We start from the raw sequence: 14164 nt of genomic DNA on the forward strand, positions 1-14164 counted from the left end.
ACTTCAATAAAAAATATTTTTAAAGTTACTTGACCTTTAGTTTCACATCTGCAAAAAGGAAAATAAAAATGCCTACCTCATGGGACTCTTATGAAAAAATAAATGAGATTGTAGAATATAGCTCTAAAACTGTGCTTAGGGACTTCCCTAGTGGTTCAGTGGGTAAGACTCCGTGCTCCCAATGCAGGGGGCCTGGGTTCGATCCCTGGTCGGGGAACTAGATCCTGCATGCATGCCACAACTAAGACCTGGTGCAGCCTAAATTAAAAAATAAATAGTAAAAACAAAGACAAAAAACACAAAAAACCAAACCAAACAAAAAAACACTGTGCTTAGAAGGAAATTTATAGCTTTAAATGCATACATTAGAAAAGAAAGGCTGAAAATTAGTGAATTAAGCTTTAATTTCCAGAAGTTAGGAAAAGAACAACTTGAACCTAAAGATGGTAGAAGAAAAGAAATAATAAAGGGAAAAAAATCAAGGAAAAAGAAGACAAATATTCAACAGACAGCTGAAAGAAAGCTAAAAGTTGATTCTTTGGGGAATTTCCTGGCAGTCCAGTGGTTACGACTTGGTCCTCCTACTGCTAGGGGCCCGGGTTCAATCCCTGCTCAGGGAACTAAGATCCCACCAAGCCACCCGGCGTGGCCGGGAAAAAAAAAAAAGGTTGATTCTTTGAAAAAAAGAATAATCAATAAACCTTTGATGAGACTGATGAAGAGAAAAGACACAAAAACCTAATGTCAAGAATGAAAAGGGGGAAAAAAAAAGAATGAAAAGTGGAACATTACTACAGGTCTTTCAGTCTTTAAAATGATCATAAGAGGATAATATAAGCAGCTTTTTGCTAATATATTTGAAAAAATGAATTGGATTCTCTAGAAAACCACAACTTTACAAAATCATCACAAAGAAATAGAAAATATGTGAATAGTCTTCTACTTTTTAACTAGAATCTGTCATTAGGACTGCTTAAAGAAAACTCCAGGCCCAGATTATTTCACTGACAAATTCTGCCAAACATTTAAGGAAAAATAAAGCCAATCTTACACAAACATCCATATGTGATAAAAGATCTTAGTAGAATTGTAGTAGAAGGAATCTTCCTTAACCTGAAAAGTGATATTTTTTTAAAAATCCTATAGCAAACATTATACTTAATGGTGAAATGTTGAATACTTCATCTTTGAGACCAGAAAGGATCTCCACATTTTATTGGAAGTCCTCTCCGGTGCAAAAAAGCAAGGAAAAGAAATAAAAGCCCTAAGAATTGCAAAGGAAGAAATAAAACTGTCATTATTTGAATATGATATGAATGTGTATATAGGTCATCCAAATGAATTTATAATTAGAAATAATAAGTACAAAAAAAGGAAATAAATAGTGCGAAGTTAGTGGATACATGGTAAGTATACAAAAATCAGTTGCTTTATATGTTAGCAATAAACAGTTAAAGTGAAAAAAATTTTTAAATACTATTTATAATATCAATGTCATATTAAATGCTGAGTAGTACACTGACCAAAGGTGTGCGTGAACTCTATAAAAAGAGTACAGATCAATATTGAGAGAAATTAAAGAAGGCCTGAATAAATGAAATGCATTCCACGGATTAGGAGACTCGGTATTGTAAAGATGTCCATTAACTCAGAGTGGTCTGAGGATTCAACGAGATCCTGATCAAAATCCCAGCAGAGCTAGTTGGTTCGTTGGTTGGTTGGAACTGAACAAGGAGATTTTAAGGCGTATATGGAAATGCAGAGGGCCGTGGGACTTCCCTGGTGGTCCAGTGGTTAAGACTCTGTGCTCCCAACGCAGGGGGCCTGGGTTCGATCCCTGGTCAGGGAACTAGAGGCCTCATGCTGCAACTACAAGATTCCCCCATGCCGCAACTAAAGATCCCGCATGCTGTAACTAAAAGATCCCCCGTGCCGCAACTAAGACCCAGTGCAGCTAAATAAATACGTACATGCATACATCCAAGCATAGCCAAGCGGCTCTTGAAGAATAAAGTCGGAGGACTTCTTCTGCTAGATACCAAGAATTCTTATAAGATTGTGGTAATTAAGACAACGTGGTATTGTCACAAGAACAAACAGAATACAGAATAGGGAGCCTACATAAAGATCCACACATCTGTGGACAATGGTGGCACTGCAGAATATGGAAGTAAATAAGCTCTTTTTAACAAATAATGCTGGAAAGTTGGATATCCATATGGAAAAAAATGAAACTTGTATATCATATCACATACAAAAATAATTTCTGGGTATGAAAAGTAAAAACCAACCAGAACAAAACCATTTAAAAGATAATAAAGGTAAATTAATATCTTTATGACCTCAGCATAAGAAAAGACTTCTTAAACAGGACATAAAAAGCACTAACTATAATAGAAAATATTGATGTTAGACTATATTAAAATTAAGAATATTTATGCAACAGATGACACCATTAAGCAATGAAAAGGTAGGACATAGGGCAACGCATACAATTTATACAAGACATTAGTGAGGGAAATCAGATTAAAATCAGTGTTGCAACTCACATGCACATGAAGGCTAAGATCAGCAGACTGTCCGTGAGGACTGGACTTTAGTAGTAACTCATAAAGAAACAGCAGCAAGTGTTTGTTTTTCACATTTTATGTTCTAGAAGATTTGAGCTCAGCACTGAGGTAGTTACTGTCAGTGGTTAAGAGTATGGTTGGTGTGAACCTGCCTTTATTCAGATCTCAACTCCACCACTTGGGCAAGCTCCTTACCCTTTCTGTGACTCAGTATCCCTTTAACAAGGAGCATGTTGCTAACACTTCCCTCAGAGGGTTGTCATTAGGATTAAATGAAGGCCCCAGGACCCCAGGTCACAGCCCATGGCAGGGCCTCCCTCAATGGAAGCTCATCCTAGGCCAGCGCCCTTGCAGATTGCCAGCACATGCAAGGCACTTAGTGCAGTGTCTGGCTCATGAGGATGTCTTCCCAGGCATTAGGTGATGACTGGCCTCCCCATTGCTGAGTGAAGGAGGGCTGGTGATAGTATCAGGGTGGTAGGGGAAGCCTCGTACAAGTGCTTATCCCAGTAGCAACAATCATGGGAAAACAAAAAGCAAATCCAGCCCCAGTCACTGGCATTTCTCACTACCTTTTGGTGGTTTGCTGGTTGGTGATTTTAAGAGCAATGGCTACCACTTCTAGGGTGTCAGATGTATGCCACATGACTTTGATTCCCTGTCTCTAATCTTCCTTCAGTCCTGTGAGGAAAATATTCTCATTCTTATTTTATTGAGGGGCTGACTCTTGGAAGAGGTGCCACTGCTTCCCACATATTAGTGACATTTGAAGTCATGAGAAGGGATGAAACATTGCTGGGAGGTACAGGAAGAGCCTCAAGAATGGACCATGGGGCGTGCCAGTGATGGGGAGAAGGAGAGGGGGTTATCAGAGAGGGAGGAGAGACCAGGATCACTGAGGGTGGTACAGGGTGCTTTGGGAGGGGTGGACGGTTGGGCAGGACCCCTACTGCAGGGCAGGAAAGGGGGACCTTGGGAGATGCTGGTTGAGAATTCCGCTTGGGCGACCGCGGCGGCCTGACCTCAAGCCCCACAGAAATTGGTGTGGCTCTGTGAATGTCAGAGATGAGTTTTCAGGTCAACGGGTGCTTTAATACAGTTGGGTTTTCCTCTGTGGTACAGACCCTGGTCCCCCAGGCCCCTCTTTTTTTTCCTGTCTGCCTTACGGCTGTCATGTGGAGCCGAAGGGAAGAGTGAGGACACTTGGAGCCAAGGGTGTTGACCTAGGACGAGGCTCCCACTGAGGGAGGCCCTGCCATGGGCTGCAACCTGGGATCCTGGGGCCTTCATGCACCATTTCGTCTAACCCTCACTCGAACCTGGTAGAACACAGCTCAGGAAGCTGGGGCTCAGAGAACAGAATGGCTTTCCCATGGTCACCTAGCTCATCAGTGGTAGAGCTCGTGAATCTGAGCTTTCCTGATTGCCACCATTCTAGGCTTTCATCTGCATTATCTCACTAACTCTTTGGGCAGGAGATCTTCAGTTCTTCCTCTTACTTTCTTTGTCTACTTGGGGTTTTTTTATGCCTTGCCTCGGTTTCCTCTCTAGGACTTTGAATGTCTTTGCTGACTTCTGACCTCTTAGAGGAGACTAAACAGATCTGCTTTGAGGCTTCAGAAGGAAAGTGTCATCAATTCTGAATTATTACAAGTCAGAAGTGAAGTGGTGGCACGGAGCTTCCAAAAGTCAGTTATTAATATAAATGGAAGGCCTTGCACAGTTTTACAGAAAGAGATTGGCCTTCCTGATTTTGTTTTACTTAGATTATGGCATTTACTTAATGACATCCATATATAAGCTTGGAGAATGTGTAAGTGGGGAGATGGGCAACAAGAGCTGAGAATCTGTGCGGGGGAGCTGGTTCTGCCTTAGAAGCAACTCTAAACAACACACACACAGATAGGTGAGCTGACTGCAGTCATTGCACGTTGGGCTGTGGCTACGTGGGGTGCTGGTGGGGTCAGCTTGGCCTTGATCTTGGGAATGTCGCAGTCGCTGAGCACAGTGCTTTGGTGAGAAACAGGTCCTGGACTGACAGGGAAAATTACCAAGTTGCCACTCTGTGACTTGGGCAAAGAAAGATGGACTTTCCTTGTTTCCACTGGTCAGGTGTACACATGCCTCATCTCCAGTGCCCTCTGCAGGTCTGATGTTTCTTGGTTTTGTTACTGGGCAGGGCATCCGTGCCCGGTGATTCAGTTTCTTGCTCCTAGAAGTCTGTGTCTTTTCGTGCTTAGCCTGGTGGCAACCTCTTCTTGGCTCCTGGCACTTAGTAGGCTCTTAATAAATCTTGTGCAGAACTCATCTTCTGTTAGTGTCTAAACCAGGGCTGAACCCAGGCAGAAAATGAATTCCTGAAAATGAGCTTTTCAGGTGTCAAGCTGCTTCTCTGCCCAGAGCAGGCCCCCGATCTCCCTGCACCTGTCCCCTGCAGCTGCTCCCCGGAGCTGGCCAGGCAGCCCAGCCAGTGGCTTGATTTGGCCACTTTGAGACTAGCCTGAGCCGAAAGCCCAGATATTCCCTGAGGAGCCTGGAGCAGAGACCAGCTGCTCTGGGTAGAAAACTTTCTGCTGCTGCAATCATGGACTGAGGTGCTTCTAGGAGGGCCCTGGCTAAGAGCATCAGATTCCACAGGAAGGGAATGCTGTGAAACGTAGCACCAGGGCCCAGGCCAGAGAAGCCTGTCTGGCCTTTATTTATATCCCAGGGATGAAAAGGACACGCTGCCTCTGTGATTATGGAGCAGAGATCCTGCCAGCATGCTGTCTGCAATAGTGTGTGTGTGGCACCCATGCGACTCTGCCTGGTTACAGAGTACGTGCATTTGGAGTATTTGGCTTCGAGGTACCATAATTTGCTCTTTACTTCAAATTTATTGTCCGTACAGAGCTGTATTCAAGTTTGGAAGCTGTGAAATACATCAGATTAAACCTTTTAATTAGCAATTAGATCTTAGGTTGTAAGATACCTGATTTATTTAAATTTGAGACCATTTTTAGAAAACATCTTGGTATGATAGAGAGAACATCACCTTAACAAACAGGCACAGTTGGTGTCCTGCTGGTCTCCACCATTCGTTGCTTGGGTGACCGTGGACAAGTTACTTAGCCTCCCTTAGCATCAGTTTTCTGAGCTGTAAAGTAGAGATAAAAGTAATGATAGTGATAATAATTACTATCTAATAATAATTACATTATCATTTACTACATAGCACTTACTGGAGACCACGTACTGTTCACCCCTGTATGTCCTGCTGCATTTTTACCCTCACAGTAATTCCTTGCAGTATTGTCTCTTTTACAGATAAGGCCACTGAGGCACAGAGAGGTTAGGCACCTTGCCCACTGTTGCCCAGCTAGTGAGTAATGGGTCTGGGATTAGAGCCCAGGCAGCTGGTATTCCTTACTCCGCTTCTAGACTGTCTCACAGGGAATCACGAGGATTAAGTAGGATAACATGTGGGAAAGTACCTAGAACAAAGCAAAGTCTTGCACCTTGTAAGTGTAACAATGTAGATCACTCTGCCTACCCTGCCCTACCTTCTCCCTCCTCTGGCTAAGCTGAGGCTTTGGACTCCTGACTGCGGCAGTTAGGAAAGTTTCAGATCTCTGGCTGTGTGGTCTGAATGCAGGGTGATATATAAGGGAGGGTGGAATCACTTTTTCACCAGGAAGTCAGGGAATCTCATCTGGTTGTGGACGAGTCATTCCATCAACGTGATTTGTGCTTGTGAATATAGCGGGGGGTCCTTCAACTTCTTCCCTCTGGCAAGGGAAATAATCACCCTGTTATCCTTGCTTGGATTTAGAACTTTACTCTTTCTAACTGACCCTCACACAGACTGTGTCAGAATAAACTGGTCTGAATTGGGGCATCAGTGGCTGAAATGAGCCAGTCATGGAAAGGGGGAGACAGCACCCAACACAAGCAAAGCCTGGTGGAAACTCTGTGGAGAGTGGAGTCAGGTGTCGAAGGTGGGTTATTTCCACTCACATTTTACCCCAGGTCCTAGTCCTGTCGGATGGGTAGGACAGGCTGGAACAGAGTGAGCCCCGAGATGCAGGGACTCTGCTTTGGCGTGTTCTCCTCACATGTTCTCTGTCCCCTTCTCCAAAGGATGAGGCCAATTAAGGTTATCAGTCTGTTGATTTAAGCACAGGGACTGTTTGCAGAAAGCTCTTTGAGCTCCTCAGGTAAGATGTTGAAAGGTTTACTTGCTACTGTGAAATACACACACATGCATATAACACACACGTGTATGTCAGTGCCCAGTTTAGAGTTCATTGACTTTCTCCCACCAAAAGGAGACATTTTGGACTGCTCTGTACTGAAGGCAGTAATGGAAATGGAAGTTGTGAAATGGAGGTGGCTTGCTTTCTTACCTTGGGAATTTAAAACCACAATGATATGTTTTTCTTTTATAGGTTTGTCTACGGATTTTGAGCATCTGAAGCTGACCTCTGAATTTAAGCATTCCCTGCTGCTCCCTCACCCTTTGAAGAGATGTCTGTCACTTATGATGATTCCGTTGGAGTCGAAGTGTCCAGCGACAGCTTCTGGGAGGTAATGCCCATGATTTCTTCTGGATGAATACAGAGACCAAGCCAATCGTGTCTGACACCCCCTCCCTCTTTTGTGGCTGGGATTTGGGGGATGAGATGAACATACCCCGAAACCAGCCAGGCATTTGTGGTCAGATCTAGGTGGCAGCAGGTATGGCTTAGCTCTCAGTGAAGGTGGTAAACTTACCTTGTTAGGAGAGTTGGATTAATGAGAGAGGTTAGAGGTGTTAATTAAGGTCTTGTCAATTTGTCCATTCTCAGAGCTTCCTTTCCACGTTTAGCCTTGGTATGACTTGGTGTGACGTACACTAATTACCGGGCTTGGCCTGAGAAGCGGCATTACTTTTGAGTTTTGTATGGAAAAATGGACGGCGGTGATGTGACATCATGTTGGACAGTACAGGCAGGTGGCCAGAGGACTGAACACACTACCCTTGAGCTTGCTGGAGCATCTTCTTGTTAGTCTGTGCCCATGAGGAATTCCTTTCCTAATCAGATTATTTTGTGGTGTGTATGGTTTTTTTTTTGGAGGTTACTCTTCCTGAACCCCACTTACTTCCTGCCTGCTGGTTAAAGCAAAGTCCATGTTTGATAAAACTTCGTTCATATGGCAAAACCCCCGGAACCTTCTCCGCAGCTGTGGGCTTAGTGGAAAGAGCACTGGCTCTGTAGTTGGAAAGATCTGGGTTCTGATCCGAGCTGTGCCATTACTAGTTGTCTGTGTGACCTTGGGCAAGTCGCTTGACTAATCTGAGCTTCAGGGTTTTCATCTCTAAGAGGGAAAATGATACTGGTCTTCGAGGGAGGTTGCCAGGATGAAATAAGAATAGAGACATCGGCGCCATGTGGGTGCTTTCCTGTTACAAAAAGCTCAAGTGCTGCAAAAGATGAGGGTGAGGCCCTGGGTTTGCTGGAAACTAAAACACATTAGTTCTATGAACTTAGATTAATTAGGTGTATAATTTTGTCTGACATCAAATACCATCTGATATTATAAATTTATTTATTTTATTTATTTTTGGCTGCTTTGGGTCTTCATTGGTGCGCACGGGCGTTCTCTAGTTGCGGTGAGCAGGGGCTACTCTTCGTTGCGATGCACGGGCTTCTCATTGTGGTGGCTTCTCTTGTTGCGGAGCATGGGCTCTAGGTGCACAAGCTTCAGTAGTTGTGGCTCACAGGCTCTAGAGCGCAGGCTTAGTAGCTGTGGCGCGTGGGCTTAATTGCTCTGCGGCATGTGAGATCTTCCTGGACCAGGGCTCAAACCCATGTCCCCTGCATTGGCAGGCGGATTCTTAACCACTGCGCCACCAGGGAAGCCCTCCATTTGATATTTTAGTCTAACAGAGACAAGTGATCACAGGAGCCCAAGTTTTAAAAAGATGGACTCAAGGGCTTCCCTGGTGGCGCAGTGGTTGGGAGTCTGCCTGCCGATGCAGGGGACGTGGGTTCGTGCCCCGGTCCGGTAGGATCCCACATGCCGCGGAGCGGCTGGGCCCGTGAGCCATGGCTGCTGAGCCTGCGCGTCCGGAGCCTGTACTCCGCAGCGGGAGGGGCCACGACAGTGAGAGGCCCGTGTACCGCAAAAAAAAAAAAAAGAAAAAGGTAGGTGAAAGTTGCCAGTGTGTATTGTCAGCATATATTAAGTAAAGTAGCTTGAACAAGTCCTGTCATTGATGTAAACCCTTAGGCACCCTGTTAAATTCTTAACTGCGATGTCAGTAGACAAGAACATCTCTTGTATGAAGAATCCTAAGGATTCTTCAGGCTCTGCTCATCTTGTGATGCTGTCCCTGAAATTACTCTTCATCTCATATAAATCAGCAGTGCCGCCCTCCTCCTCTGATGGGTGTGCCCTGGATGGCTCAGGCTGAACCGGCCCTGCTCGTCTCTGAGCGACTTAGGCGCACGTTGCCAGGTGCACATCTCCAAGCTGCCAGCAAGTTCCCTCTTTCCCATGGAAGGCCGCTTCTCACTGGTGTGACCCACAGAGCTGTACAATCTAAAGAAAGCCTTGCGGTCTCGAGGTGGAAAAGTCTTTTGTGCTTAATTTTACTCCTTCCCACCAAAAGGTGCTAACTGAAGTGGGTCATTCCAGAACCATCTTCTGCATGCTGGCTGTGTGCCTGCACAGGAGGGACATGGCCCTGCCCTCCGGGAGCCTTTGGCTGTGACATTTGGAAGTAAGCTCCCAGAGGGAGGAGACAGATCATTGTTTGAGGTGCTGTAGAATTTGCTGGGGTGCAAGGGGGAGGTAGGGCTCCCCCTAGGGTGGGGAGCAGGAAAGGTAGCATGGAAGATAGGCAGGATCAGTACTTACTAAGCACTCAGATGTTTGCTAGATGAATGAGTGAACAAGTAGTGATCTTGGGAGGAGAGATTACCCACAGGGACATAATATCAGCCAGAAGTATTTAGTGGGCATTTGGAGGGGACACTTTCTGTATCCCCAACACCGTAGTAAACGATTCAGAAGAGAAGAGGGGTGGATATCTGATTCCCACAGTGAAGGTATTGGGAGGAGAAAGGATGGTGGCCTCCATGGAGAGTGAGGGCAATGAGGCCAAGCCACAGCTCTGCTTCTCAGTGTCATGGCGTTCAGAGGAGAGGGGTCTGCTGCTGGCATCACCAGAGAAGATACGTGGGATGGGTGGGGCTGGGCTATGAGTTGGGAGCAGGGACAGCATTCTAGGCCAGAGCAATGTCTGGAGGTTGGAATGAGCATGGCCTTGCAGAGGGCTGAGGATCTTGATCTCTTTGGAGCCAAGGGTCTGTTTTGGAGGTGAGAAGTCATGTGGGATTAGGTAGGTTGAGGCCTAGGGGAGGTGGTTCCCCAAGAGGATGACTCCTTTAGCCACCAGTTGGCTGAAGTTGGAGGCTGGCACATCCTGCGCACAGGCTCCCCAGTGGGGCATGGGTGGCTCGGTCGCTTCTGGCAAGTCCTGGCTCGTGCGGGGAGCCTGCAGGTGTCCCCCGCGTCCTTCACTTCCAGGCCCTCTTTCTGGGTCTCCTCTTTGGCTCTGGGGGCTGGGGTACAGAGAGAGCCTAGGCTGCAGGCCATGGTGCTTTTCAAGTGTTACCAGTGCTTCCTAGGAAGCCTGGCCCCCCTCTGCCCTTCATAGGCTCTGGGAACACGACAGCGGGTTTGGCCCCAGCAGGCCTGAGGGCTGCAGCCTGAATCTCTGAGGGCTCCTGAGGCCAGGCTGGGAGGGCAGACTGCTGATTTCAGGAACTGGGCCCTGCATCTGCCTCATCCCTGAGGCAGGATCTCTGTTCAGCTGTCAGTGGTACGTGCAATTAGAGCTCAGATCTCCCCGGCTGAAGCCAGACTGGGGCTGGCCTGTACTGCACTCTCTGTGGGCACAAGGAGCCTTTGAGGAGAAGGATATTTTGGAGATGAAGAGGACATAAATATCTTGCTGTAAAATGTTCTGGGAATGTTAGCCCTAAAGAGTTGGCACATGACTAGTATTTGCCGTCTCCTTCAGAGAAGGCTCTCCCTGCAGAGTCCTCTCAGACTCAAGCACTGTGGACACAGCACATCAATGAGAACATCTCCATGTGCATCAGTATTTTGTCTGGAAAGCCATCCGTGTAAAATGGTGTGTACTTTTCCCATCCTTTTAGACCAATTTTGTAGGTAACATATTTAGAAGATGCTGCTGCCCCCTGTTCATGGATTCCATAAAGCCTTATTTGGCACCTGCCACGATCCAGGCCCTGGGCTAAGTCCTGGGGTCCCAAAATGAGTGCACAGTCTTGGGACCCCAGAGCCAACATTTTTAGTGGCGGGCAGTCATGGGCGGTTGGGTGGGTGCCGTGAGTGGAAGCACGAGGTGTATGAAAATAACTGTCACCTTGCCTCTCAGCAGCAGTTGTCCATTCCATGTGTTCTCCAGCCACCTCCCACATACACAGATCTGGATGGACTTCTCTGCATGGCAGCCTTGCTGTGCGTGTGTCAGCCTTATCACTATTCCACAGCACTTGGACATAGCTCCCAGCAGGCTGGTGGCTTACCTTTATTTCACTAAAGTTTCTAAATAGAACCATTAATTCATTCTTTCAAGAAAACTAGTATTTGTTGAACCATGACCAAGCATTAGGGCACTAGCCTCCCCTGTGCCATGTTCCATCTGTTCTCTACCCTGCAACCAGGGTAGCCCATCCAGAAAAGCAAACCTGTGCAACTCCCTGCCCCGGGTAGGAAGCTTCACTTTTCTGCATCACCTTCCAAGTAAAACCGCACTCTTTAGCATGCCTAAGACTTGAGCATGTGCTGGCAGCTGCTGGACACCTGGCCCTTCCTAAGGAGCTCTGCCCTGGGCTCCAGTCAAGCAGAGCCCCCCAGGCTCCTATCCACCAAGAGCTGTCTCCCTGCCTGGGAGGGTAGGGGCTGAGGGCGGTGGTCCTTTCTCCAGCCTGACCTCCATTTCTTTCCCGGGGAGCCCCTCCTCCGGGCAACCTTCCCTGGTCCTCCCTGGCAGGCCTAGGCAGCCTTCCTGCCTGCCTAGCATGCTGTACCATTTGCTTCTCCCTCTAGGCTGTGAACTCCCTAGGGGCAAAGACGTGATTCTTCCCTGGGAATCTGATACTTAGCACAGTGCTTGACACACTAAATGATTGTTGATTGAATGTACAAGTGAATCAGAGAAAGGATAAGGTTTGATGCTGGGTAATAAGATATGCCCTGCTCATAAGAAGCTTACAAACAAATATTTGGAATTAAAATACGTATGCAAATAGCCATAATACTGAACAGAAATCATTATTTCAGTAAACACCTACAGAGCACCCACCATGTGCCAGGTCCTATTCTAGGCCTTGAAGGTGCAGCATTAATAAACAGACAAAAGTGCCTTTTACATCTGGCAAATGCTGTGAGGATGTGGAAGAGGGCCCTCCCTCCTGAGCGCGTGGACTGTGCTGTGTCATCGGTGGCTCCAGGAGAGCAGTGACTTTCGCTGCCCCTTGTACCCCATGCATGGGTGTGTACGCACTGCCAAGTCATGGAGCTGTGTGCCCATAAGCTCTGTGCTATGGTCTGGGTACTCTCTGTGGGAATGTTAACCCACAACAAGAAGTTTAGCAATGAAAACCAGTGATAGCGGCTAGCATTTATTGCACACTTGCTCTGTGCCAGGCACCTACTCTGCTTTACGTGGGGGCGCTCAGTCCTCTCGACTGCCTCTGCGATTGTGAGCTCCACTTTACAGGTGGGGCAGCTGAGGCTCGGGTGGTTTGATGGTGCTAGCAGTGGGTGGAGCTGGGATTTGGGCCCAAGCACCTGCTCTCTAGAACTGCTCTCCTGCCTCTGCTCTCAGCTTCCTGGGAGCTCCTTATAGTAGAGAGGTATTCCTTTGCAGTGACTGCCACGTACTTAAATGCCTCTGCTTCGGCGTGAGGAAGTAGCGTCCTGTCTGGGTTCAGGCCTGGTGCCAGCGTTTCTTAGTGTGTGACCCTGAGGACTCAGGGAAGAGAAGTAACCTGCTCACTGTCCTAGGCGCGAACATGGCATTGCTAATTCCTACTTCCCAGGATGGTTGTGAGAATTATAGATAATACCCGCAGCGCCAGGGTCCGAATGGCTCCGAGCCCGAGTGGTCTCAAAGCGTCACCTCTTCACGTGTGAGCGCCGCACCCGTGGAGACAGGCAAAGACGGGCGAATCAGGTGGCCTTTCACCTGGTCCATGCAGGCTTGCCCCTCCCCTGCCTAAATGCCGTTGTTCTAGATGCCAGCTAGCGAGCTGCTCAGCTCTGGCCTTGAGAGACTCAAACACTCAAGATGTTTTGCTGTCAAGCTTATTCTCTGAAGATAGATTTTTATTTTCCCTCTTGATTTCAGTGATGTCAAAGTAACTTTTGTAAGCCCTGTAGGAGAAAACATTTTCCATTTCTACTCAGTAACAAATAGAAATGCATGCTTTTAGAACTGGAGAAGTCTTGGGCGCTCAGTTAGCCTGTGGTGGCCTGGCTGCACTGAGACACCTTTATACCAATGTGTGGGTGTGGACGGTGGGCCTGGTGCTGAGGACCCAGGCATGGCGATGGGGCGGAGGCGCTCGTGTCCTGTGGCGGAGGGTTTTCTTTTTTAACGGGAGTCAGGAAGTTCAACCAGGGAGCAGGGGGAGGGACGGGGTGCTGTGGAAGCAGCAAGCTGGGGAGGGGGTGGACATGGTGGAAGCGGGGTGCTCCCTGGAGGAAGTGCTATTTATTCCCACTTTTCCAATCTGATGATTTCCACACTAGGTCTTTTGGCTTTTTACCCCGGGGGGTTCACCGATTTCAGAAACCTCTCTAACCATCCCTGCCTCCTTTCACTGTTAGAGTTTCTGCCAAAAGCGGCTTGGTCTTCAGTGAGCCCTTACTTAACAGAGCCGGAACTTATCTCACCGTCAGGGTTGGCGGCAGCCCTTAGAGCGAGGAGGTGCCACTCATGCAGCACCTACTGGAGCATGAGGGGGAATAAGAGGGGGCAGCGACCTGGTCACCAGGCAGCCGTATGCTCAGGCTGCTTCCCGGACGCCTGGCTGAAGCATGAGTGTGTGCACGTACCCTCATGCCGGGGAGACTGGGCGCTCCAGGGCAGGGTCTTCGGGGTGGTGGCTCACAGGTGGGGCATGTGCTGTGCTCAGGAACAAGTCCCCAGGCGTCGCTGGGCCTTTATCCTGACATCTGAGCAACGTGTGCCGAGAGGGCAGAGCACGGTGAGCCTGGCTGACCAGTCTTGAGGAGGAGTTCAGGTCTAAAATAACTTTGTTTAAACACATCCTTCCTCTGTATGTTATTGTCTGTTCTGCTTTGAGTTAGATCTGAGAACTGGAATTTCTCACTTTCCATTTCATCCATTTTTCAGCTTGTCATTTTGAACATTTAGATTAAAGATTGATAATGCAGTTATTTTTAACATTGTTGAAGTTTGGGATTTGTGCTTTAAAACTCTCAAACAGCAAGGGTGATGAGCCACAATTTCTTCACCCTCCTACTTGATGAATACAAATTCTAGGAACAGGGGATAGGGCTGGTAAGTG

General features: G+C 47.4%; 1 protein-coding gene across 2 annotated transcripts in view; it reads left to right on the top strand.

Moving 5' to 3' along the window:
* Nucleotides 1-14164, top strand: part of PACSIN2 (protein kinase C and casein kinase substrate in neurons 2) — a 139531-nt gene that overhangs the window by 92074 nt on the left and 33293 nt on the right. For both annotated transcript variants that reach the window (XM_033865896.2, XM_033865897.2), the window contains exon 2: nucleotides 6998-7136. In XM_033865896.2, the coding sequence (XP_033721787.1) occupies nucleotides 7077-7136 (60 nt within the window). In that variant the 5' untranslated portion in view covers nucleotides 6998-7076. The remainder of the gene's footprint in view (nucleotides 1-6997; nucleotides 7137-14164) is intronic.

This window comes from Tursiops truncatus, chromosome 11 (assembly GCF_011762595.2).
Source record: "Tursiops truncatus isolate mTurTru1 chromosome 11, mTurTru1.mat.Y, whole genome shotgun sequence".
Classification (NCBI taxonomy): Eukaryota; Metazoa; Chordata; class Mammalia; order Artiodactyla; family Delphinidae; genus Tursiops; species Tursiops truncatus.